The following is a 27,356-nucleotide window of genomic DNA, read 5'->3' as shown; positions in this document are numbered from 1 at the left end:
ATGGCAAAACCTGAAAATAGTTGTCTAGCAATGACCAACAAACAATTTGACTGAGCTTGAAGAATTTTGAAAATAATAATTGGGCAAATGATGCACAATCCAGGTGTGGGAGCTCTTAGAGACTTACCCAGAAAGACTCAAAGCTGTAATTGCTGCCAAAGCTGCTTCTACAAAGTATTGACTCAGGGGTGTGTAAAGGAGATATTTCTGTATTTCATTTTCAATAAATTTGCTAACATTTCTAAAAACAAGTTATGCTGCCACTGTATTGACTGTGACATGTGGTACGACTGCTAGCATGAAAAACCCATATTTTCAATTGGCAAGAAATAGTGATGAATACCCATATAGTATGCTATCATGTGCATATATCAACACATGAATCTATTAGTTCTACATTATGATCACTTATCTTAAAGGTACAATTTGAGAGTCGCCTCCACACCAACATTCTTTTGAAACTTTGAAATTGGCCACAAATAGGAACTTACACATAACTGTCAATAACTTCATAACAAAACATATTATTGACCTATAATAATAACTGGTATGGATACCACAACCACATTGAAACATTAAATAGCAGAACATTAAATACAGAACGCCCCCATCCACATCGACGGGGATAAAGTGGAGCAGGTCGAGAGCTTCAAGTTCCTCTGGGTCAAAATCACTAAGGACTTAAAATGGTCCATACATGCGCACAGTCGTGAAAAAGGCGTGACAGCGTCTCTTACCCCTCAAGAGGTTGAACAAGTTTGGCAATGGACCTCAAATCCTCAAAAGGTTCTACAGCTTCACCATTGAGAGCTTCTTGACTGGTTGCATCATTGCTTGGTATGGCAACAGCACCGCCCTCGATTGCATAGCGCAACAGATCATGGTTTGGACAGCCCAGGACATCACTGGGGCCGAGCTCCCTGCCATCCAGGACATCACTGGGGCTGAGCTCCCTGCCATCCAGGACATCACTGGGGCTGAGCTCCCTGCCATCCAGGACATCACTGGGGCCGAGCTCCGTGCCATCCAGGACATCACTGGGGCCGAGCTCCCTGCCATCCAGGACATCACTGGGGCCGAGCTCCGTGCCATCCAGGACATCACTGGGGCCGAGCTCCCTGCCATCCAGGACATCACTGTGGCCGAGCTCCTTGCCATCCAGGACATCACTGGGGCCGAGCTCCCTGCCATCCAGGACATTACTGGGGCTGAGCTCCCTGCCATCCAGGACATCACTGGGGCCGAGCTCCCTATCATCCAGGACATCACTGGGGCCGAGCTCCGTGCCATCCAGGACATCACTGGGGCCGAGCTCCCTGCCATCCAGGACATCACTGGGGCCGAGCTCCGTGCCATCCAGGACATCACTGGGGCTGAGCTCCATGCCATCCAGGACATCACTGGGACCGAGCTCCCTGCCATCCAGGACATCACTGAGGCCGAGTTCCGTGCCATCCAGGACATCACTGCGGCCGAGCTCCCTGCCATCCAGGATATCACTGGGGCCGAGCTCCGTGCCATCCAGGACATCACTGAGGCCGAGCTCCGTGCCATCCAGGATATCACTGGGGCCGAGCTCCGTGCCATCCAGGATATCACTGGGGCCGAGCTCTGTGCCATCCGGGACATCACTGAGGCCGAGCTCCGTGCCATCCAGGACATCACTATGGCCGAGCTCCCTGCCATCCAGGACATCTATATCCCCAAGCAGCAAGACTGCTAAATAACTAACAAAATGACTAAACTAACTGTATTTGATTTTTAAAATCATGCACACTGACAGGCCTCACCACACTCCAACACACACATAACATGCACACACATGTATACTGACTCAACACACATGCACACACACACTCACATACAATCTTAATTTATGCTTCTACTACTCTGTTAATCATACATCCTGATGCCTAGTCATCTTACATGTGTAAATCACTCCAGTATTCCTGCACATTGCAAATATGCTATTATTTGTTCTGCCTTATGTTATTTTTAGTGCAAACTTGATATTGATTACTGCATTGTTGGGTTTAGAGCTTGCAAAAATGCATTTCACTGTACTTGTGCACATGACATAAAAAATTGAAACTTGAAGCTCACATGCATGATTCTAAATGAAGAAGTGAATTTGAAATGGACAATGCAAACGTGTAGGCCTAATATGTCGCGTGCCCATAAACTTTTCCAATTCCTGGTGCAACAAAGTAACCAAGCCTGAGCCTCCACGCTTGACCTAAAACATTGTTGCTTACCAGTCAGGAACCAGTTGAGATGCACGCATCATAGGTTATTACTGTTAATTGCAGTGTCCCTACAACCCCTCACCCGAGCACTTGTCCTCCATCCTACATGGCACTGCTGTATCTTAGCAACACTGGCAGATCGATGGGGCAGTTCAGAAATTGAACAACACCCTGTTTAAAACTGAGAGCTGACAACAAGATACAAAGAAACGAGATATCCTACATTGGGGACCACCAAACCGATGCATTAAACGTAAATAGACTATATCCCCAACATCTCGTAATTCTTTCACAAATATAGGCTTTTCATTCAACCCCAACACATCCTAATGAATAGTCTAATTAAAATGTAATTCAAGCAGTATTCTTGAAAGCCTTACCTTGTAAATCTGATTTCGCCAGCTTCTAAACCTCGAAAGCCATCACCAATCTGTGCTGTCTCCCCCCCAAAAAATATATTCTAATTGAATTTGTCGTATGCATCTAACGATAGGCTATGTGTTTGCCTCTATGTACTCACGTTGTCGGAATGTAAATTAGTTTCCACTCTAAGCTACAATGAATGTATCAAAGTGAGAGAGGAAACCGTCTGACGAGCATTAGGCAAATTTCATCATGATATGTCGTATTCAGCCAATGCAGTGACGAATCCAGATGTGAGCCTATATTGTGAAATGTTGTCTAGGTAAAATACAAAATATTTTGAGGCAGTTTCTTTTCCTGGTAAAAACACATCCCTGCCTTAAATTCGACAGGTAGGGCAGTGTTTCAGCGAGGAAGGATCCAGTTTCTCAGCTCAAACCCCGATGGCTGTGGCAGCTCCCGAAAAATAGAGATCCGCATTCCACTAGTATTCTGCCAGCAGCACAAACGAAAACGTCACTTTGCATGATAATGACGAATCATTAAAAATAAAAGCCCACATTTTAAAACATTGCAATGTGAATAACTCACAAAAAAAACATGTTTACATTCGATGTCCATTTGTGTTGTGCTTATAAGCAAATGCAACAAGGAATTTATGGAAGTGATTACAAATATGCTTAAAAAAAAATTATGTTAGGACCACTATCGAAAAATACAATGTTCAGACTGGTATGTTCCCAATATTGGGCTGTAGAGGAAAAAAATATTCTATGTGTCGAGGTTAAAGTGGAGTTGGGAATACTAGATATAGCACCATATATAGATTCTACAGACCCTATTGAGTAATCCTAACCCCACTTTTACCTCAGCTAATATTAAAAAAGATTCTCTGTAAGCCAATATGTAGTTCATACAGCGCAGTGGGCTCCCGAGTGGATTCAGCTGTCTAAGAGGCGTCACCACAGACCATGGTTCGATTCCAGGCTGTATCACAACTGGCCGTGATTGGGAGTCCCATAGGGTGGTGCACAATTGGCCCAGTGTGGTTAGGGTTTGGCCGGGGTAGGCCGTCATTGTAAATAAGAATTTCTTCTTATCTGACTTGCCTAGTTAAATAAATAAAATGAAATAGTGCATTGCAATAAATGGAGTGGGTGGATCAAGGAGTCAACAGCACTCTGTATTAAACCCATTGGTCAGCACATGATACCATTTAAAGTTTTGCAGACTCTACTGAGTAATTCCAATTACATATATTTGCATTTTTTTTAAAACCTACTGGGCACAGGCGTCAGTTCAACGTCTAGTTTTGATTTAATTTTGTCTCAGTTGTCAACTAACATGCATTCAATTTGAAATAAACAACAAATTTCACCATGTCATTGGATTTAGGCTAAACATTGGGTGGGAAAATGACAAAATTCCCTTACGTTGATGACGTTGAATTGTTTTGCTTAAACGATGTGGAAACGATGTAGATTCTACCTGTTTTTGCCCATGTAACGGATGTGAAATAGCTAGCTAGTTAGCCGTGGTGCGCGCTAAATAGCGATTCAATCGGTGATGTCACTTGCTCTGAGACCTTGAAGTAGTGGTCACCCCCTTGTGAGTGAGTGCATAGGCTACTAGAATGAGAACATGGGAGGTGTTTTGGCAGCATATGGGATATGCTCTGTTGTTTGCCATTACTTCATGCCCTTGTGTACCTTCCTCATTATCATTTGTGATTGTACAACATGGAATTGTAACAGATGTGATTAAATGGAGTCCACAAAGATTCTTACTGTATGGTAAATGATTGTATGTCAACATCTCTACAGCCTGTAGTGTATTTATTTTATTTATTTATTTTGCTTTTGTCAGTAAGGATGTAAAGAACAGAATTTGATTCAATCACATGAAGGACAAAATACTCACTGTACAGAAAATGATTAGATTATACATGTACATTAGTTCTCATAAATTACTGGGTAAACACTATGAAAAGTATTAGATTATGCATGTACATCAGTTCACATAAATTACTGGGTAAACACTATGAAAAGTATTAGATTATGCATGTACATCAGTTCACATAAATTACTGGGTAAACACTATGAAAAGGATTAGTGTCACGACTTCTTCCGAAGTCGGCTCCTCTCCTTGTTCCGGCGGCGTTCAGCGGTCGACGTCACTCCATTTTTCATGTATCCATTTGTTTTGTCTTGTTCCCTGCACACCTGGTTTTCATTCCCCAATCAATCTACATGTATTTATTCCTCTGTTCCCCATCATGTCTTTGTGTAAGATTGTTTGTGTTACGTGTGTATTGTTGACGCGCCAGATTGGCTTGTTTTTTTCTGTGTTATTTTTCACAAAGATGTTTATTGTTTAACATAATTCTTGTGACTGTTTTGCGCGTTTTACACTTTTGCCTAAATAAAGTGTGTGCCTGTTCCCAAATCTCTGCTTTCCTGCACCTGACTTCGCTACCAGTACGCACACATCTGACAATTAGATTATACATATACATCAGTTCACATAAATTACTGGGTAAACACTATGAAAAGGATTAGATTATACATGCACATCAGTTCACATAAATTCCTGGGTAAACACTATGACAAGCAACATGCCAAGCAGTCAAATGCACTTGGTATTGACCCCACAACTGGTGTCTGGGGTACATGCTCACTAAGGGCCAAATTCCCGGACACAGATTAAGCCTCTAAAATTGCCAGTGTAGAAATCCCCTACAATAACCCATGTGTAGCCTACAATGTGTACACTTGTGGCCAAAAGTTGTGAGAATGACACAAATATGAATTTTCACAAAGTCTGCTGCCTCAGTTTGTATGATTGCAATTTGCATATACTCAGAATGTTATGAAGAGTGACCAGATGAATTGCAATGAATTGCCTCTTTGCCATGCAAATGAACTGAATCCCCTAAAAATATTTCCACTGCATTTCAGCCCTGCTACAAAAGGACCAACTGACATCATGTCAGTGATTCTCTCGTTAACACAGGTGTAATAGTTGACGAGACCAGGGCTGGAGATCACTCTGTCATGCTGATTGAGTTTGAATAACAGACTGGAAGCTTCAAAAGGAGGGTGGTGCTTGGAATCGTTGTTCTTTCTCTGTCAACCATGGTTGCCTGCAAGGAAACACGTGCCGTCATCATTGCTTTAAACAAAAAGGGCTTCACAGGCAAGGATATTGCTGCCAGTAAGATTGCACCGAAATCAACCATTTATCGGATCATCAAGAACTTCAAGGAGAGCGGTTTGATTGTTGTGAAGAAGGCTTCAGGGCACCCAAGAAAGTCCAGCAAGCGCCAGGACCGTCTCCTAAAGTTGATTCAGCTGTGGGATCGGGGCACCACTAGTAGCTTGCTCAGGAATGGCAGCAGGCAGGTGTGTGAAGACTTTTGGAGGATGTCCTGGTGTCAAGAAGGGCAGCAAAGAAGCCACTTCTCTCCAGGAAAAACATCAGGGACAGACTGATATTCTGCAAAAGGTACAGGGATTGGACTGCTGAGGACTGGGGTAAAGTCATTTTCTCTGATGAATCCCCTTTCCGATTGTTTGAGGCATCCGGAAAAAAGCTTGTCTGGAGAAGACAAGGTGAGCGCTACCATCAGTCCTGTGTCATGCCAACAGTAAAGCATCCTGAGACCATTCATGTGTGGGGTTGCTTCTCAGCCAAGGGAGTTAGCTCACTCACAATTTTGCCTAAGAACACAGCCATGAATAAAGAATGGTACCAACACATCCTCCGAGAGCAACTTCTCCCAACCATCCAGGAACAGTTTGGTGACGAACAATGCCAAAACCCCACAAATTCTGACAAACTTCAAGCATTGATTATGCAAGAATGGGCTGTCATCAGTCAGGATGTGGCCCAGAAGTTAATTGACAGAATGCCAGGGCGGATTGCAGAGGTCTTGAAAAAGAAGGGTCAACACTGCAAATATTGACTCTTTGCATCAACTTCATGTAATTGTCAATGAAAGCCTTTGCCATGTTTGTAATTATACTTCAGTATTCTATAGTAACATCTGACAAAAATATCTAAAGACACTGAAGCAGCAAACTTTGTGAAAATTAATATTTGTGTCATTCTCAAAACTTTTGAGAAATTTGGATCACATGTAGGCCTATGTACCTTCAGAAAGTATTCATACCCATTGACTTACATTTTGTTGTGTTACAGCCTGAATTCAAAACTGATTACATGTATATTTTTTTTCTCACCCATCTTCACACAATACCCCATAATTACAAAATGAAGATATGTTTTTAGAAATGTTAGCAAATTCATTGAAAATGAAATCTAGAAATATCTCATTTACATACTTTAAGTATTCACATCCCTGAGTGAATACTTTGTAGAACTACCTTAGGCAGTGATTACAGCTGTGAGTCTTTTGGGGTAAGTCTCTAGGAGCTTTCCACACCTGGATTGCTCGACAACCATTTTCAGGTCTTGTCATAGATTTTCAATATTTAAGTCAAAACCGTAATTCGGCCACTCACTATGAAGCTAAGCAGGGTTGTTCCTGGTCGGTCCCTGGATGGGAGACCAGATGCTGCTGGAAATGGGGTTGAAGGGTCAGTCTTTTGGATAGGATGTTAAACGGGTGTCCTGACTCCTTGTGGTCACTAAAGATCCCATGGCACCTATCGTAAGAGCAGGGGTGTTAACCCTGGCATCCTGGCTAAATTCCCAATCTGGCCCTCATACCATCATGGGACACCTAATCATCCCCAGCTTCCAATTGGCCCCCTCCTCTCCCCTGTAACTAATCCCCAGGTTGTTGCTGTTAATGATGTGTTCTCAGTCAACCTACCTGGTGAAATAAGGGTTAATAAAATAAAAAGCAACATTCACTGTCTTCTTGGCTAGTTGCTTTGTCACATTTTTTGCAGTATTACTTAAGTGCTTTGTAACAAACAGGATGCATGTTTTGAAATGTTTTTTAAATTCTGTACAGGCTTCCTTCTTTTCACTCTGTCAATTAGTAACTACAATGTTGTCGATCCATCCTCAGTTTTCATCCATCACAGCCATTAAACTCTGTAACTGTTTTATAGTCACCATTGGCCTCATGGTGAAATTCCTCTCTGGCAACTGAGGTAGTAAGGAAGCCTGTCTCTTTGTAGTGACTGGGTGTATTGATACACCATCCAAAGTGTAATTAATACCATGCCAACACCATGCTCAAAGGGATATTTTTACCCATCTACCAAAAAGTGTCCTTCTTTGCGAGCCAATGGAAAACCTCCCTGGTCTTTTTGGTTGAATCTGTTTGAAATTAATTGCTTGGCTGAGGGACCTTACAGATAATTGTATGTGTGGGGTACAGAGATGAGGTATAGTCATTCAAAAATAATTTGAAATACAATTATTGAACACAGTGTGTCCATGCAATTTATTATGTGACTTGTTAAGCAAATTTTTACTCCTGAACTTATTTAGGCTTTCCATAACAAAGGGGTTGAGTACTTCTTGACTCAAGACATTTCAGCTTTTCATTTTTAATTTGTTTGTTAAAAAATAATAACAAATAATAATTCCACTTGGACATTGTTGGGTATTTTGTGTAGGCCAGTGACAAAACAATATCAATTGAATCCATTTAAACATAACATAACAAAATGTGGAACAAGTAGACGATTAACTATAATTAGATAAAGACGTTGTCATGCCCTGACCTTAGATATCTCTGTTTTTCTATATATTTTGGTTAGGTCAGGGTGTGATAGGGTGGGTTCTCTAGTTTTTGTATGTCTAGGGTTTTTGTATGTCTAGGGGTTTTTGTATGTCTATGTTGGCCTGATATGGTTCCCAATCAGAGACAGCTGTTTATCGTTGTCTCTGATTGGGGATCATATTTAGGTAGCCATTTTCCTCATTTGTGTTGTGGGATCTTGTCTATGTATAGTTGCCTTAGTGCACCTCAGTAGCGTCACGGTTTGTTTTGTTGTTTTGTTCAGTGAGTTTTGATTTATTAAAATGATGTTGAACTCTACTCACGCTGTGCCTTGGTCCGATCCTTACGACGAACGTGACAGATGTATTTAAGCTCTAAATATCCACCCAAAACAGTAAACATGTATTGTGTTAAAATGACCTGCTTCAGTCAGCGGAATTTATCCTTTATGGTTACTTCTATTTGGCAGTTTAGGTCTCCAATTCAGAGGACCTCCACCCACATTTGTTTGTGTCTTATTGGTCAAGGTCACGCAAAATGATTATCGCCACATGTCCTTGCGCCTATCAGTGTCCTTGATTCCCGGAACTTCAGTTTCAGTTAGTCTATGACGATTTTGACTGCTACTGTATATCACTCATGCTCGTTGTAATTATATTATGTATATTTCAACATTACTGTAATGTTTACTTGAGCACATTTGCATGAGTTTCATATGTAGAAGTCCAATAAGATGGCCAACCAGCTCACGTCAGAAGCTGCTCGAGACGCAGCGCCGTTTTACATCCGCTTCATTATTAGTCCCAGTCTCGGATCTGATCCCTATTGTGGGGTCCCTCACAGCCGTGCTACAGCTTTCTCCAGGGCCAGAGGAGCTACCAGAGCTCACCCTGGCAGAGCACCCTACCACTGTGCTCCAGCCGACCACAGCAGTGCAGATCCAGCCTGTTCTGACAATGAAGTTCAAGTTAGTAGTGAGGCCTACTACACTGGCTCTTGCCATGGCGCTTCAGCTCGCCACTCCCACAGCTATGCTTCAACCAGCTCCTGTCGCAGAGTCTCGGCTGTCTGTTCGCGAGCAGGAAGACCTACAGACTTCTCCAGGGATGGAGGAGATACCAGAGTTCACCCTGAGGGAGAACCCTACTCCAGCTGAGACCTCCGAATGTCAGTTGGTCCATAATGCGGGAGCCCTGTCTGTAGCTGCTGAAGGTACCAAATCTGGCCCTGCCACTCAGACCTCTCCGGTCCCTGTCTGGTGGGATCTGCCCAGTCCTACCTTGGACGTCCAGCCTACTGCTGTCCAAAGACCTGCTCCTCCCTGGGAGCCCCCTCCAGGCTCTGCTTCATGGCTCGGTCCATGTTTGCTGCCCCAAGTCAACAGCTCTGGGCACTCTTTTTCTCCCTTTTTTCTCCCTTTCAGGTGTGCAGCTGTCTCCTGTCCTGAGATCTTCGCCTGTTGCTTCTTTGGGAATCCAGCTGATCTCAGCTCCGGTCCCAGAGCTCTCTCCTTTCACTGACGTGGTGGTCCGCCCGTCTACTGTCCTGAGATCTCCACTCGTCGCTGCTGTGGAGATCCAGCAGATCCCAACTCCTGTCCCTGGGACCTCTCCTGTCGCTGAAGGGGCGGCCTCGCAATCTCTAGTCCCGAGAGCTTCATCGAGACCTGCGGCCAAACCTCTGCCATCTGCTGTACTGAGACCATCATTTAAAAAATATATATATTTCACCTTTATTTAACCAGGTAGGCCAGTTGAGAACAAGTTCTCATTTACAACTGCGACCTGGCCAAGATAAAGCAAAGCAGTGTGACACAGACAACAACACAGAATTACACATGGAATAACTTGGAATAAACAATAAACAAGCCATTAACACAATAAACAATTCAATGACACAGTAGAAAAAAATAAAGTCTATATACAGTGTGTGTAAAAGGCATGAGGAGGTTGGCAATAAATAAGCCATAGTAGCAAATAATTACAATTTAGGGGGGGGGGGGGGGGGGGGGGGGCAGAGCTGTTGGCCGGGGTTGGAGTAGCCAGGAGGAAAGCAGGGCCAGCCGTAGAGAAATGCTTATTGAAATGTTCAATTATCATGGATTTATTGGTGGTGGGCGTGTTACCTAGCCTCAGTGCTGTGGGCAGCTGGGAGGAGGTGCTCTTGTTCTCCATGGACTTTACAGTGTCCCAAAACTTTTTGGAGTTAGAGCTACAGGATGCAAATTTTTGCTTTCCTTTGCATTCCTGACTGACTGCGTGTATTTGTTCCTGACTTTCCTGAGCAGTTGCATATCGCGGGGACTATTCGATGCTATTGCATTACTCCACAGGATGTTTTTGTGCTGATCAATGGCAGTCAGGTCTGGAGTGAACCAAGGGCTATATCTGTTCTTAGTCCTGCATTTGTTGAAAGGGTTATGCTTATCTAAGATGGTGAGGAAATGACTTTTAAAGAACGACCAGGCTTCCTCGACTGACAGGATGAGGTTAATATCCTTCCAGGATACCCGGGCCAGGTCGATTAGAAAAGCCTGCTCGCAGAAGTGTTTTAGGGAGCGTTTGACAGTGATGAGGGGTGGTCGTTTGACCGTGGACCCATAGCGGATACAGGCAATGATCGCTGAGATCCTGATTGAAATTAGCAGAGGTGTATTTGGAGGGCAAGTTGGTCAGGATAATGTCTATGAGGGTGCCCATGTTTACGGATTTAGGGTTGTACTTGGTGGGTTCCTTGATGATTTGTGTGAGATTGAGGGCATCTCTTTTAAGCATATCCCAGTTTAGGTCACCTAACAGAACGAACTCTGAAGCTAGATGGGGGTCGATAAATTCACATATGGTGTCCAAGGCACAACTGGGAGCAGAGGGGGATCGATAGCAGGCTGTAACAGTGAGAGACTTATTTCTGAAGAGATGTATTTTTTAAATTAGAAGTTCGAACTGTTTGGGTATAGACCTGGAAAGTATGACATCAAGCTCTACTGTTGCCGCCACCGCCCATTGCTGCTTCGTGGCTCCAGCAGCCTAACTATCCAGTCCTGAGATCCTTGTCGAGCTCTGCCCCTTTGTTGTTGATTTCAAATCTGTACAACACATTTGGTGGCCGCTGTTAAAACGTCCAACTTCAGTCAGCTGATTCTAGCCATCTTTTATGGTTAGTTATAGTAGGGCAGCTTAGTCTCCAATTCAGAGGACCCCCACTTTTGTTAGTGCCTTATTGGTCTAGGTCACTCCATATAGTTATTACCGCATCACGTTCAGCCTATCAGTGGCCTTGATTCCCGGGACTTCAGTTTCAGTTAGTCTATGACCCCAGCACCCTGTGTGGTCAGAAACGTGCTTTCCCCATCCTGATGAGAACTTCCACAGTTTTCCCTCCTGCTGAACTTTTCCTCTTGTGGACTGAATTGATGTATGTCTGATGTTTTAATTGTGCGTACATCTAAATGTAAGTGCCGTGAGATCTGTTTCATTATGTGGAGCTAAGTTTTGTGGCTTATTGTATACAATTACCGTGTTTTGAGCTTGCTTGCTAGCTAGCGTTAGTACTACACATAGCATTTTGCATTGGAATGCATGAGCATTTTAGCATGACTGTTAGCGATTAGCCGTTTTAGAATTGCTCATTTATGGTGCTAGGCAATTTTCTATGCCCGCAAAAGTCAGCATCGATAGAATGCAATTTACTAATATTTTGCCATATTCTAATAATTCTCACGTATTGCCACAGTCCGTGACACGGTGAAACTTGCACTCCTGTAGATTTGACATAATTGGATGGTGGAACTTGCACTCCTGTAGATTTGACATAATTGGATGGTGGAACTTGCATCCAGCCAACTAGAAAAGCAAGTCGAAACAATTCAGCCATTTGTGAAAGTCATAAGAATCCTGCAAGGAACATTTTTATTGTTGAGAAAAATTGATTTATCAGGCAGTAGGCATTTAGAATGAAATGAGTGGCGCTTCATAGCTAGGGGTAAGTGTTGACATCATGTGCCCCGTGTACCTTCAAAATTATTCGGCAATCCTCATTCATTTGGAAAACCCAGATCCATCATTGTTTGTCGCAATAAAGTTAGACAAAAAAAATCAACGCCTGTCAAATGGATAACAATGTCGATCTTTAGAAAATGTATCATATCTGCCGTTTCCATTTTTGTTGTTGCTGACATTGATTTTGTTGAATAAACCTGGGTAAATGGAAACCTGCCTATTGATAGATGGCGAAATCAACCATTTATCAGCATGCAGTGCTTTTTTTCTTCCAATAAAACAGGAGGTTGTCTTCCACAATGCTTTGGTTCCAACTTCAAGTTGCAGTTAGTGAGGAGGAACTGCAGACATTTCCAGTCGCCTGCAATCAAAAGCTATCACATGATTGTAGTAAAGTCATGCAGTCGACATGTAGTTATGAGGGCACAGGGCGAGACCCAGATGCAGACATGGGAGGAATATGGTTTGAGTCTCTGATATTTATTAGTATCCAAGGGGCAGGCAAGAGAATGGTCGTGGACAGGCAAAAGATCATAACAAGGTCAGAGTCCAGGAGGTACAGAGTGGCAGGCAGGCTTGAGGTAAAGACAGGCGAGGGTCAGAACCAGGAGGACTAGGAAAAAACAGGAGCACGGAGTAACACGCTAGTTGACTGGACAAAACAAGACGAACTGGCACAGACAGACAGAAAACACAGGTATAAATACCCAGGGGAAAATGGGTGACACCTGGAGAGGGTGGAGACAAGCACAAGGACAGGTGAAATTCAGGGTGTGACAGTAGTCCCAAGTCAACATACCAGTATTGGTGTAAACTAAAACTTTCTAAAGAAATGCTGGTATAAATAATAAAATAAATGTATGGAGTGGTGTAGTGGTCTAAGGTACTCCGCAGTACTAGCTATGCCACTAGAAATCCTGGTTCCAGTGCAGTCTGTTGCAGCTGGCCGTGACCGGGAGAACCATGGGGTGGAGCACAATTGGCCGAGCGTCCAGGTTAGGGGAGGGTTTGGCCGGCAGGGATGTCCTTGTCCCATCGCGCTCTAGCGACTCTTATGGCGGGCGGGGCGCATGCATGCTGACATGGTTGCCAGGTGTATGGTGTTTCCTCTGACACATTGGTGTGGCTGGCTTCTGGGTTAAGCAGGCATTGTGTCAAGAAGCAGTGCAGCTTGGTTGGTTTGGGTTGTGTTTCGGAGGATGCACGGCTCTCTACCTTCACCTCTCCCGAGTCCGTACTAGAGTTGCAGCGACGAGACAAGACTGTAAATATCAATTGGATACCACGAAATTGGAGAAAAAGGGGTTAACAAAAAAAAAATACAAGTAGGTGAAATTATCATATTTTTTACAAAGGTGGAAAAACAATTATATTCCCAGTTTAGCAGGTCTTTGCAGGGGGTCTTTTATTTTGAAATATAAAATATAATATACCCTGCTGCTAGGAGAATGGTAATCCACATTTCTCAAAACCTCTAAAATGGCTTTGGGATTTGTAGTCCTTCTGGTCATAAATCCATTTCAACACAATAGCCTCAGCTGGGTGAATTCAGCAAAACCATAGTGGTGTGCTTCAAGGGAACTGTCCTATTGTCATAATAAGGCACGACCACCGTGTCGAAAATACAGGCATGTGCACATATGCCAGATGACTGAATATGATTAAACGCTTGTGCAAGATCTATACTACCCTGCACATGCTTATCTGTAGCACATCAGTGCTTAATTAGAGCCGGATCCTGTGGCAGCTCTCCTTTTTGAACTGTTTTGTTTCGGAACCTGTTTGGCCGAATCCTGTACCTCTTGTGGCATGAAAAATAATTGTAACTTTTTGCAATGTAAAAATTTGAATAGAAGCGATCAATGTTCATTCGAGTTGCCTATTAGTTCATTCGAGTTGCCCCACAAAATGACGTATGTAAAAAAGTAGATTTTTAAGCCAGGGCCTAATATTATAAGAGTTGATTTGGGTTGGGTCTGGTTTATGGGTGGTTTATGGTTGGCAAAATATTGTAACCTATGTATGAGACCATCGCTTGGCGCTGGCTGTGTGAGAAGCGCATCATTATGTCTCTCATAGAGTGGCGACCCGTCATTTAAGGCAAGTGGGGCTAAGCCTCAGACTTTTAAGTAAAAAAAATATATATATATACTTTTTTAGGGGGGGTGGCTTGCTTGTTATTTTGGCATTAATACGTGTCACATAACAGTTTGCAAACAATGTTAAGAAAATGTCATTTAGTTATTAATAAAGCCGCATACAAACATGGTCTCTTGTTTTCTTGATTAAGGCAGCTCCAAAATGCAGCTTTCTGTGGTGGTGGGGCTAGCCAGCAGAAAATAGAGAGCGTTGCGCCTGATTGGCTCAGTTTTCTGTCACTCATGGGACAGAATTGGGGATGACGTACTAAGGTTAGAGCTTGAAAATGTTTGCCCCTTGTGGTTCTGCCATAGAGTTATATTAGAAGTGTCCCATCCAAGAAGGCTCAAGGTCATTGGCCACAGATAGAATGACATGAAATCACATATCTACAGTAGCTTTGATTGGACTGATCATGTCAACATCATACTTTCAAAATCTTAGCTAGCAAGCGAGCAGTCGTCACCATTAATCAGGTCGACAATCTACTTCTTTTCAATCCTTGTCATATGAAAAGAAATTAGAGATAAGACGTCTTGGTGCTCATCGGCCAAATTCAACAATGAGTGGTTTGGGAAGGTATCAGTGGCTAACTGTGAGTTCAAGACAACTGGGAACTCGAGTTTTCATTGTCTGTTTATATGTAAGAACGGCCCATGTTCTGAATTCTATCGCTATACATTTCAAAAGTGCTGAACAAATAGTTATATTGACTACCTCCGTCATCTCTCGCTCATTAATGTTTTAATCAAAATTACAGATAGCCTCTTATCCGCTTGTCGTCACTGCTGACAGCTGTATACCACCGGTATGACAAAACGTGTTTTTATTGCTCTAATTACGTTAGCAACCAGTTTATAATAGCAATAAGGCTCGAGGGGATGTGGTATGTGGCCAATATACCATGGCTAATGGCTGTTCTTTAGCACAACGCAAAGCGGAGTGCTTGGATACAGCCCTTAGCCGTGGTATATTGGCCATATACTACAAACCCCGAGGTGCTTTATTGCTATTATAAACTGGTTGCCAACGTAATTAGAGCAATAAAAATACAGGTTTTGTCATACCGGTGGTATACGGCTGTCAGCCAATCAGCATTCAGGGCTCGAACCCCTCAGTTTATAACAAGGAATAGCCTACAGTCAGGAACGCGATGCAAATCTGTCAGTGAAAAAACAGCACCCAGACAAAACAGGCCTTTCGCAATATTTCAAATACAATCGAGGGAAAACACCGGTTGGAAAGAAAATGGCTCCTGCTGAAAAGAGAAGACTGCTGTTTGTAACCGATGTGAAATGGCTAGCTAGTTAGCAGGGTGCGCACTTATAGCGTTTCAATTGGTGACGTCACTCGCTCGGAGACCTTGAAGTAGTTGTTCCCCCTGCTCTACAAGGGCCGTGGCTTTTGTGGCGAGATGGGTAATGATGCTTTGAGGGAGACTGGTTCGAGTCCAGGTAGGGGCGAGGAGAGGGACGGAAGCTATACTGTTACATTGGTGCCGTGACCCGGATCACTGGTTGCTGCAGAAAAGGGGGGTGAGTGTAACCGATGTGAAATGGTTACTAATAGCATTTTAATCGTTGACGTCACTTGCTCTGAGACCTTGAAGTAGTTGTTCCCCTTGCTCTGCAAGTCAGGTGGTTTTTGTGGAGCGATGGGTAACGATGCTTTGTGGGTGGCTGTTGTTGATGTGTAGAGGGTCCCTGGTTCAAGGTGAGGAGAGGGACGAAAGCTAAACTGTTACATGTAGGCTGCCAAAATATTTGATAAACTTCCAAATATTGTTTTACAAAAAGAGAGAGAGAGGCTTTTGGCACGAGTACATCAGCCATCACCAGCTGAGCATCATTGGATGAGTCAGTGAAACTGAAAAGCATTTTTATGACTATAATACCCTCCTCATATAGTGTACGATATGTCTCCACACACCTAGGCCTAGGCTATTGATGGATTCAAGACAAGGTCGTTTTTATTGATCTCAGATTATCAATTTGTCTGTGTCAAAGTAGCCTGCCATTTCGATAATTTGTGTGGTATTAAAAGGGATTCTGCCAAAGTCTCCGGTCATGTAAGATTACGAAGAATTGTATGAAATGTGTTTATAAAGGCCAACATTTTCCCGGACCCCAGGCTACTAAAAATGTTCCCTATGTGTGCAACTTCAATAAGTGCCTCTACTCTACTGCTCTGTGCCACTACGCAAATACAATGATATGCATGTAATGCTTTATTATAAAGGTGCTTTTTCTTTTCTCATGCGTCCCGCTACCTCAGAACTCCCTATATAGATATATATGATTTTTTATTTTTCTCTAAACATTTTCAAACAGTTCATATATTTTCCAACGGGGCTATATATTTGGGTGAGTTTTTTATCTTGCCTGAGTAGCCTCGTTTCACTGCCAAAAACAAAATTAAACCATCTAGTGTTCAGTGAAATAACAACACAATGTCAAATACAGGTAGCTTAGTCAAATAATAACATCCAATCACATTAATCGTTACTCTAGCGGGAATGTAGGCTACATACGGACAGTTAGTTGGAATTCCGCTAGAGAATTGTGTAGCCAAACGTAGCTGCTGCTCATTCCGTTTGCTCGATAATGTATAAATGGTTTAAGAAATTAGGCCCGCGTCCATAGAGACACATACCAGTTCTACTGGTAGTTCTACTGGTAGTACTGCTACTATCAGCAGTACTATCACCTGCACCTGTCGACAACACAAGTTGTTCTGCTTCCACGAGCACATCCAATGCTAGCATCAGTAATTCTAAATTTGTTGTTAGCCCAGATAGCATAGATAGTTGTTAATCTGATGCATTGGAAGAGCTACTGTCCCCTTACCCAGGAAAGCACCGAACAACAGACAGGAACGTTAGACCATCGAAGAGGCGCAGATATGATGAGAACTACATTGATTTGGGGTTCACTTATATTGAGAGTAGTACCTTTACTCAGCGTGTTATATGTGCAAAAGTACTATCTCACAACTCGATTAAACTTTCACTCTTGCGCAGACATTTAGAAACAAAACATGCCAATTTGAAAAATAAGCCACGGGAGTATTTTGAGCGAGAATTAAGACGATTTCCGAGTAGTAAGACATGTATCAAAGCAGATACCATTAATAAGAAGGGGCTAGAAGCGTCTTATATGGTGAGCTACCGAATGGCTTGGACAGGCAATCCCCATACTATTGTGGAGGACTTAATTCTTCCTGCTGCTGCAGATATGGCTGTGACAATGCTGGGGGAAAAGGCCAACACAAACTATACAGACAACGTCTCCATCAAACAACACTGTTCCATGACGCATCAGTGACATGGCAGGAGATGTTTTGAAACAATTACTGCTTTAGATACAAGCCAGTGAATTATATGTTACAGCTGAATGAGTCAACAGACGTGGCTGGCTTGGCACAGCTCCTGGTATATGTCCGTTACGTTTATGGGGGGTCAATTATGGAAGACATCCACTTCTGCATACCACTGGAAACCAGGACAACAGGAGAGGATATTTTTTAAGTACTGGACAGCTTTGTGACATCAAATGGACTTTGGTGGTCAAGATGTGTTAGTATCTTTACTGATGGCGCAAAAGCCATTACAGGGAGAGATAGTGGAGTGGTAACGCGCATGCAAGCAGTTGCTCCCGACACCACTTGGGTATGCTGCAGCATCCACCGAGAGGCTCTTGCTGCCAAGGGAATGCCTGACAGCTTAAAAAACGTTTTGGACACTTCTGTGAAAATGGTTAACTTTGTTAAAGCAAGGCCCCTGAACACACGTGTATTTTCTGCATTATGCAATGATATGGGCAGTGACTATGTAACACTTTTACAACATACAGAGTGCGCTTGTTATTAAGAGGCAAAGTATTGACATGTTTTTTTAAAATTGAGAGACAAGCTTTTCAGTAAAGTTTTATTTTCTGACCATAATTTTCACTTGTCTGACCGCTTGCATGATGATGAGTTTCTCACACGACTGGCCTATATGGGTGATGTTTTTTCTCGCCTGAATGATCTAAATCTAGGATTACAGGGACTCTCTGCAACTATATTCAATGTGAAGGACAAAATTGAGGCTATGATTAAGAAGTTGGAGCTCTTCGCTGTCTGCTTTATTAAGGACAACACACAGGTCTTTCCATTATTGTAGGATTTTTTTGTGTGCAAATGAACTCAAGCTCACGGACAATGTCAAATGTGATATAGTGAAGAACCTGAGTGAGTTGCATGCGCAATTACGCAGGTACTTTCCTGAGACGGATGACACAAACAACTGGATTTGTTATCCCTTTCATGCCCTGCCTCCAGTCCACTTACCGATATCTGAACAAGAGAGCCTCATCGAAATTGCAACAAGCGGTTCTGTGAAAATTGAATTGAATCAAAAGTCACTGCCAGATTTCTGGATTGGGCTGAGAGTATCTTGCCTTGGCAAATCTAGCTTTTAAGACACTGTTGCCCTTTCCAACCACATACCTATGTGAGAGTGGATTCTCGGCCCTCACTAGCATGCAAACTAAATACAGGCACAGACTGTGTGTGGAAAATTATTTAAGACTGAGACTCTCCAATAAAACCCAACCATTGCAGAGTTATGTGCATCCTTTCAAGCACACCCTTCTCATTAACATATGGTGAGCCATTTTCATTGAACAAATAAGGTTTTATATGTAAGATGTTTAAATAAAGAGCAAAATGATTGATTATTATTATATTATTACTTGTGCCCTGGACCTATTAGAGCTCTTTGTCAGTTCCCACGAGCCGGGTTGTGACAAAAACTCACACTCATTCATATGTTTAATAAATGTATCGTATAGTGTGTGGCAGGCTTACAATAATGGCAATAAACAACATTGGAGAGTGCGCTGACCTTGGTGATAGAGGTGGTACGCAGCTGGAGGTTGAATGTTCGAATGGGTATGGGACTATGAAAAGTTTGGGAACCACTGCTGTAGGGGACTCTTTATTATGCACATGAACTTATCCCAAAAATATATATGCTGCTAGACATATTTCAGTTCAGAATCTTTACATCATGTCGTTTCTGTGAGCTATGGTGACTTTATTCTAACACGTTATGGATGATTTTAGGAGGAAATGTCTCAATTAAATTAAATCCATAAGGCTTTATTGGCATGGGAAACATGTTTACATTGCCAAAGCAAGTGAAATATACAATAAAAAATGTACAATCAGAAATGATCTCTCTCTGAATCTGCAGTCCACACTGACTTATTCCCTGCACGGCTGCACCTGCACCTTTTGTCCAACCTAAGCAAAGCATAGGCATTGTCGCCACCTATTGGAATAGCTCGTCAACTGTAATTCATTGCGCCTTTTCATTATATTTTTCTGATAATTTCAAGACAAGTAAAATTTACATTTTCTATTTTAGATAAATCAAACATAACTTATATGGCGTAATCGCTTTGAGTTTCGTGCTATTCCCATATAATTGTGTAGCTTGGTCTCAGGCACATTGTGGACCAATTTTTGATGACGTCGCAGATCGTGAAGAGGACCCACGATCGACAGGAAAGCGTTTGTCTGCAGAAGTATCAACAAGTTGACGGTGTGACTGAAATTCATAATCTAGTTGATATCAGTTTCATCCTAACTGATACATCGGTAAATCATTTTCATACAATATCCGCACAATACAACATAGAAAACAAAATATATATCAATATGTTTTTTTTTACGTCTTCCTCAATTTTGAAGATGGGCGCTTGTGGGTATACGGAGTGATTGAATGAAACAACTGCGAGTGCTAGGGTAGCTAACTCGAGCAAGCAAGCCTTGTTTTGCAAAGTTACATGGTCTATTTCGTTAAAATATTTTGTAATGGTGGGCCAACGTTACTGTTGTTATTGCGGTTATGTTGGACCTGGCTGGTTGCAACAACGACCGATGGGTTTGTGTAGAATCAACTTTACACAGTTGGCTAGGCTGGGCTCTACGTAGTAGCTAACTAGCAGCGGCACCCGTGTCTTTGAAAGCGCCTTTGTAGTCTATGTTGTGTAGCTAGCTATCATCAACTGAGTTGACAATGTTTTTGCTTGCGGGTATATAATGTGTGCAGTATCCACAATAACATCACTGTGCAATAGTTAGCTAGCTACCGCACTAAGTTAGCTATGTTATAACACGGATGTTTGCGGCAATGCAAAAAATGTACTCCTTTCTTCCTCAGAACCTGGTGTTGCTGTGGCCTCTTTGACCTGCACCTGAAGGTAGAGAAACAGACACTATGTTTCTGTATAACCTGACCCTGCAGCGTGCCACTGGCATCACCCACGCCATCCATGGAAACTTCTCAGGTACATAACATTATTCTCTTGGGGTCTCATCCCTGAGTCTATATAACATGGATAATGTAACCTGTGATCTGGTATGGTTATCATTGTTGTCTTGCCTTGCAGGAACCAAGATGCAGGAGATAGTTGTTTCCAGGGGGAAGATAATTGAGCTGCTGCGTCCAGATGCCAACACAGGGAAGGTTCACACCCTGCTTACCATGGAGGTGTTTGGCATCATTCGCTCCCTCATGGCCTTCAGGCTGACAGGAGGAACTAAAGGTGTGTGTGTGTTATGAGATGTATGTGTGTGTGTCAGCATGTACACTGGGGATTGCTTTTTGCTGTATATACAGTGCATTTAGAAAGTATTCAGACCCCTTGACTTTTCCCACATTTTGTTACGTTACAGCATTTTTCTAAAATGATGAGGAAAACAATTTAATCAATCTACACACAATACCCCATAATGACAAAGCGAAAACAGGTTTTTAGACATGTTTGCTAATGTATTAGAAATAAAAAACAAATGCCTTACTTGCATACTTATTCAGACCCTATGCCATGAGACTTGAAATTGAGCTCCGGTGCATCTTGTTTTCATTGATCTCCCTTGAGATGTTTCTATAACTTGACTGGTCCACCTGTGGTAAATTCAATTGATTGGACATTATTTGGAAAGGCACACACCTGTCTATATAAGGTCCCACAGTTGACCGTGCATGTCAGAGGTCGCAGGAATTGTCGTAGAGCTCCGAGACAGGTTTGTGTCGGCACAGATCTGGGAAAGGGTACCAAATAAAAATACTATCACAGTAAGGTACTTCCTTATTAACCAGAAATGACTTGATATTGCTATAACTGCGGCATTAGACCATATATATATTTAGCTTCTTAGCAATTGGTAATCAGTGTCGTCAACATGTTAATTACACGGTTCATAAGCAGTTCATAATATGGTCATAACACTGTCATGACCAATATATTTTCACCTGCCAAGAAGTTTCCTTTCGTTAAGTTTCTCTTGAGTCCTTTGTTTTTGTTGTAATGAATCCTTTTAGTCATGTTTTTTTTTCAGTCTGTTTTTTATAACTTGTAGAAAATACGCTTTAACACTGTCATGAAGCATTATGATCATTCTGTGTCACTTTACTTGGACTAAGAAAATATACTTTATGACACTCAAGACGCGCTATGACCACCATAATCATACGGAAGATAGGCCTATTATGTACAATCCCTTATATCAGTCAAAAAGAGGGTGTCTTGTACTGCAATCTGCTCCTGCATTCATCCCTGTCATCAGCAACGGGGCATGTCTGACATCAATGTGTGCGCAATTACAATGAGCATTTAACATGCTCAATAAATAAAACAATGTGTGGTAGGTTTTGACACTCTTATGTAGGTGTCATAACCAGCCATAAAATCAAGCAATATATGTCACAACAGGTGTAAATATACTGTGTGTCATGACAGTGTTATGGTCATATTATAGCAGGTTATTATAACATGACACTGGTGTTAACCTCTCTAGGAGGTGTGGGATGATAGCGTCCCACCTGGCCAACATCCGGTGAAATTGCAGAGCGCCAAATACAAATTAAATTATTGTACATATTTAACTTTCATGAAATCACAAGTGTAATACATCAAAATAAAGCTTAACTTGTTGTTAATCCAGCCTCTGTGTCAGATTTCAAAAAGGCTGTACGGTGAAAGCAAACCATGCGATTATCTGAGGACAGCGCTCAGCACACAACATTACATACAAGTTACCAGTCAAGTATATTAGTCACGAAAGTCAGAAATAGCAATAAAATTAATCACTTACCTTTGATCTTCAATTGGTTGCACTCACAAGATAACCAGTTACACAATAATGTTCTATTTGTTCGATAAAGTCCCTCTTTATATCCAAAAACCTACATTTTGTTGGTGCGTTTTGTTCAGTAATCCAATGACTCAAATGCAGTCACAACGGGCAGACACAAATTCCAAATAGTATCCTTAAATTTTGTAGAAACATGTCAACCGATGTTTATAATCAATCCTCAGGTTGTTTTTAGCCTAGATAATCGATAATATTTCAACCGGACAATGGCGTCGTCAATATAAAAGAAAAACAAGAAAGGCGCGATCTCGGTCGCGCAAAGGAAACGGCTCTGGGGACATCCCACTATCCACTCATTCAAATGTGTCATTCTCCCTCATTTTTCAGAATAAAAGCCTGAAACAATGTCTAAAGACTGTTCACAACTAGTGGAAGCCATAGGGAATGGAAACTGGATCCTATCCCTATAAATGGTGGATAGGCTTTCATTGGAAAAACAGCCATTTCAAAATAATGGCACTTCCTGGATGGATTTTCTTCGGGTTTTCGCCTGCCATTTCAGTTATGTTATACTCAGACATTATTTTAACAGTTTTAGAAACTTTGGAGTGTTTTCTATCCAAATCTACTAGTTATATGCATGTCCTAGCTTCTGGGCCTGAGTAGCAGGCAGTTTACTTTGGGCACGCGTTTCATCCGGAGGTGAAAATAGTGCCACCTACCCTAGTGAGGTTAAGTAAAGTGTTATTGAGCAATTCCTCAAGCAAGACTTTTGCCAGGACTGTCTGTGGGAGTTGTCTGAGTGGGGAGGGGAAAACTGTTATTGGCAGAGAGGTATGGAACTCTTTCTTATTGGTCTATTAACTATGCTGAACAAAAATATAAACGCAACATGTAAAATGGGCTGAAATAAAATAAATGTTCCATATGCACAACATTTATTTCTCAATGTTGTGCACAAATTTGTTTACATCCCTGTTAGTGAGCATTTCTCCTTTGCCAAGATAATCCATTCACCTGGTTAAAAGATCATTACCCCGGCGCTGGGGACAAACATGATAACTCATGTTTCGGCATGATAATGCACAGTCCTATGTCGCACGGATCTGTACACAGTTCCTGGAAGCGAAAATTGTCCCAGTTCACACAGATACAAACCTGCTCCATGCTGAAGCTCTTCCACCAGAAAGGATATTTGAAAAGTTGAGTCTGTTCAACAACATTGTCTTTCGTCATGATTCATCCAGTTGTAGCAATACATTTTCCCGCTATAGCTCAATGGTCGTTTTAGCCGGTTTAAAATAATTATAATATATTTTTTGAGGGGCCAATAGTAGGCGATAACATCGTATATCGCAGTGTTTTATCGATACTTAATCACGATAGGACCAATGTTGACATCGCCCAATCCTAGTGTGAAGTAGATGCAAGTTTTATGTGTGTGGTTGAAAAGCTCTTATTTTAAATTTGAGACATTTGTGCTTTTGATCCACAGACTATATTGTGGTGGGCAGTGACTCAGGCCGCATCGTGATCCTTGAGTACCACCCCTCCAAGAACATGTTTGAGAAGATCCACCAGGAGACCTTTGGCAAGAGTGGATGTCGTCGCATCGTCCCTGGACAGTTCCTCGCCGTCGACCCTAAGGGCAGAGCAGTCATGATAGGTAAAGAGCTCAGAGAACTGAGAGATATTATGTTGTGGAGAGAGTTGGTAATGGTTTGAAAATTAAACAAAATTTCAAGTTGACAAATCCTTGGCTCGATGACAGAATGCCCTGTTGCAATGGACATGTTTTTTGTCTGTTGTAGTTTGCTAATTACCTCTGTGTTTCCAGGTGCCATTGAGAAGCAGAAGCTGGTGTACATCCTGAACAGAGATGCAGCAGCGCGTCTCACCATCTCCTCTCCCCTGGAGGCTCACAAGGCCAACACGCTGGTCTACCATGTGGTAGGAGTTGATGTGGGCTTTGAAAACCCCATGTTTGCCTGTCTGGAGATGGACTATGAGGTGAGAGCCTAGCACTGACTGCTATGATTTGTGAATTTGCTCATGCACTCTTGTTACGTACTAAATAAATGGACCTAATCTATGTTTACACACAGGCTCAGATGTGCTTCTGTTTTATTCTCTATACACCCAAGTGCTATTGAATTGATGAGTCTTCATGTCTCTTCTCTGACAAACCACTGTAGGGAGCTTAAACGCCTGATTCCAACACAATCCCACTGTTGTAGCTGCTTTGCTACTAAAGATGTCCTGTAAATCCTCATCCTGTTCTCTTAATTTCCACTGACTCACTGTGTGTGGCCTATGACCTCTCCCTCCTTCCAGGAAGCTGACAATGACCCCACTGGCGAGGCTGCAGCCAACACCCAGCAAACCCTGACCTTCTATGAGCTGGACCTGGGTCTGAACCACGTTGTGCGCAAGTACAGCGAGGCCCTGGAGGAGCACGGCAACTTCCTCATTACAGGTAGCTAGCTACACTGAACAATAATGTAAACGCAACATGCAGCATTTTTTTTTACCGACGTTACAGTTCATATGTGACCGACCAGCTCGATTTGGTCCAATATAGCGGGGGGGGGGAATTACATTGCATATGAGAGACTCAGCACTCAAAAATAGTATATCACACATTACAGTTGAGGAACAAGGGAAAGTAATTCTGGTTTGAAAGTTGATTAACTTGTAACCTCACTTTTGATAAAATGACCCTTGAATGTTTTGGTACACCTACTGGAGGGCTCTTTGTCTAAGCCCATTCAGTATTGTTCACACCCTCTAAAGCTTTAGCCTCACCCATCTCTGTAAGGATTCACATATGAGGCTATGTACTAAACAACCAAAAATGTCAAAACTAAAGGCTGGTTTATACTACAGGTGTGTTTGTAAATTTAATCTGGAGTGTCAGAGTGTGCTCTGGGTGTTCGGAAACTCAGAGCGTTGTCAGTTTATCCGTTCATAAATTCATAGCGTTTCGCTCTGAGTGTTCAGAGCGCACACTGGACGCTCTGGCCGAGGAGTAGGGTTGATCCAAGCATTCTGACCAGTCAAGAACCCAAGCTAACTGGCTAATATTGGCAAGTTTGCTAGCTACTTCCAGACACAACTCTCTAGAAAGGCAGGAACCTAGGAAGAAACCTAGAGAGGAACCAGGCTCTGAGGGGTGGCCAGTCTTCTTCTGGCTGTGCCGGGAGGAGATTATAACAGTACATGGCCAATATGTTCAAATGTTCATAGATGACCAGCAGGGTCAAATAATAGTCCTGGGGAATGGTCCTAGGGCTGAGAGAGAGCTTAAATTCACACAGGACACCGGATAAGACAGGAGAAATACTCCAGATATAACAGATTGACCCTAGCCCCCCCTCGACACAAACAATTGCAGCATAATTACAGGAGGCGTCGGGAGACACTGTGGCCCCGTCCGACCATAACCCCGGACAGGGCCAACCAGGCAGGATATAACCCTACCTACTTTGCCAAAGAACAGCCCCCACACCACTAGAGGGATATCTTCAACGACCAACTTACTACCCTGAGACAAGGCCGAGTATACCCCACGAAGATCTCCCCCACTGCATGAACCCGAGTGGGGTGCCAACCCGGACAGGAAGATCACGTCAGTGACTCAACCCACTCAAGTGACGCACCCCTCCTAGGGACAGCATGGAAGAGCACTAGTAAGCCAGTGACTCAGCCCCCCATAATAGGGTCAGAAGCAGAGAATCCCAGTGGAGAGAGGGGAACCGGCCAGGCAGAGACAGAAAGGGCGGTTCGTCTTGTCTGACCTCAGATAATTCTCTGGTTTTCGTTATTTTGTCCATGCTCATTGCGGTACACACAGTGACACAAAACAGGAGAATGAGTCCTTTTCTCTATTCAATCTGGTTGAATATGTGATTTTTATACTGCATGCACCTCCAACTCACAACAGGGGAGTTCAATTCCAAAGTAAATGATAATCACCTGCTTGAAATCGAAATACTTCTAGACAGTGCCAATAATATTGTCAAGGCCATTTTAGGATTTCTTTCTGGAATTAGCTAAGATTTAGTAAATGATTCAGATTAGTTTGTTTTGTACAACTGCATACCGAGGATATACATATGTGGATACCAAAATATGTTTTAATTTCAACAGTCTTCTGGAAGAAATTGGGCATTATTTGAAAAAAGTGCAAGGGTTCATTATTTTTGGCCGACTGTATATAACAATTAAAGAGCAACAGTAAAATAACAATAGCGAGACTATATACAGGGGGTACCGGTACAGAGTCAATGTGCGGAGGCACGGGTTAGTTGAGGTAATTGAGGTAATATGTACATGTAGGGCTCCCAAGTGGTCTAAGGCACTGCATCTCAGTACTAGAGGTAACACTACAGACACCCTGGTTCGATTGCAGGCTGTATCACAACTGACCGAGATTGGGAGTCCCTTAGGGCGGCGCACAATTGGCCCAGCCTCGTCTGGGTTTGGCTGTCATTGTAAATAAGAATTTGTTCTTAACTGACTTGCCTAGTTAAATAAAATGTTAGTGACTATGCATAGATAATGAACAGAGAAGCAGCAGCGTGAAAGAGGGGGAGGGAACAATGCAAATAGTCTGGGTAGCCATTTGATTAGCTGTTCAGGAGTATTATGTCTTGGGGGTAGAAGCTGTTAAGAAGCCTTTGGACCTAGACTTGGTGCTCCGGTACAGCTTGCCGTGTGGTAGCAGAGAGAACAGTCTATGACTAGGGAGGCTGGTGTCTTTGA

General features: G+C 42.6%; 1 protein-coding gene across 1 annotated transcript in view; it reads left to right on the top strand.

The window, feature by feature from the left end:
* Positions 1–19,957: 19,957 nt before the first annotated feature.
* The window catches only part of LOC139371157 (splicing factor 3B subunit 3), a 39,988-nt gene continuing 32,589 nt past the window's right edge, over positions 19,958–27,356 (top strand). The window contains exons 1-6 of the mRNA XM_071111282.1: positions 19,958–20,090; positions 20,656–20,782; positions 20,885–21,040; positions 24,088–24,258; positions 24,430–24,602; positions 24,927–25,068. Coding sequence (XP_070967383.1) covers positions 20,713–20,782; positions 20,885–21,040; positions 24,088–24,258; positions 24,430–24,602; positions 24,927–25,068 — 712 coding nt within the window. The 5' untranslated portion in view covers positions 19,958–20,090; positions 20,656–20,712. The remainder of the gene's footprint in view (positions 20,091–20,655; positions 20,783–20,884; positions 21,041–24,087; positions 24,259–24,429; positions 24,603–24,926; positions 25,069–27,356) is intronic.

This window comes from Oncorhynchus clarkii, chromosome 2 (genome assembly GCF_045791955.1).
Source record: "Oncorhynchus clarkii lewisi isolate Uvic-CL-2024 chromosome 2, UVic_Ocla_1.0, whole genome shotgun sequence".
In the NCBI taxonomy this organism is placed as follows: domain Eukaryota; kingdom Metazoa; phylum Chordata; class Actinopteri; order Salmoniformes; family Salmonidae; genus Oncorhynchus; species Oncorhynchus clarkii.
Note: the sequence above shows the minus strand (reverse complement) of the source record. Positions and strands in the feature narration are given on the sequence as shown.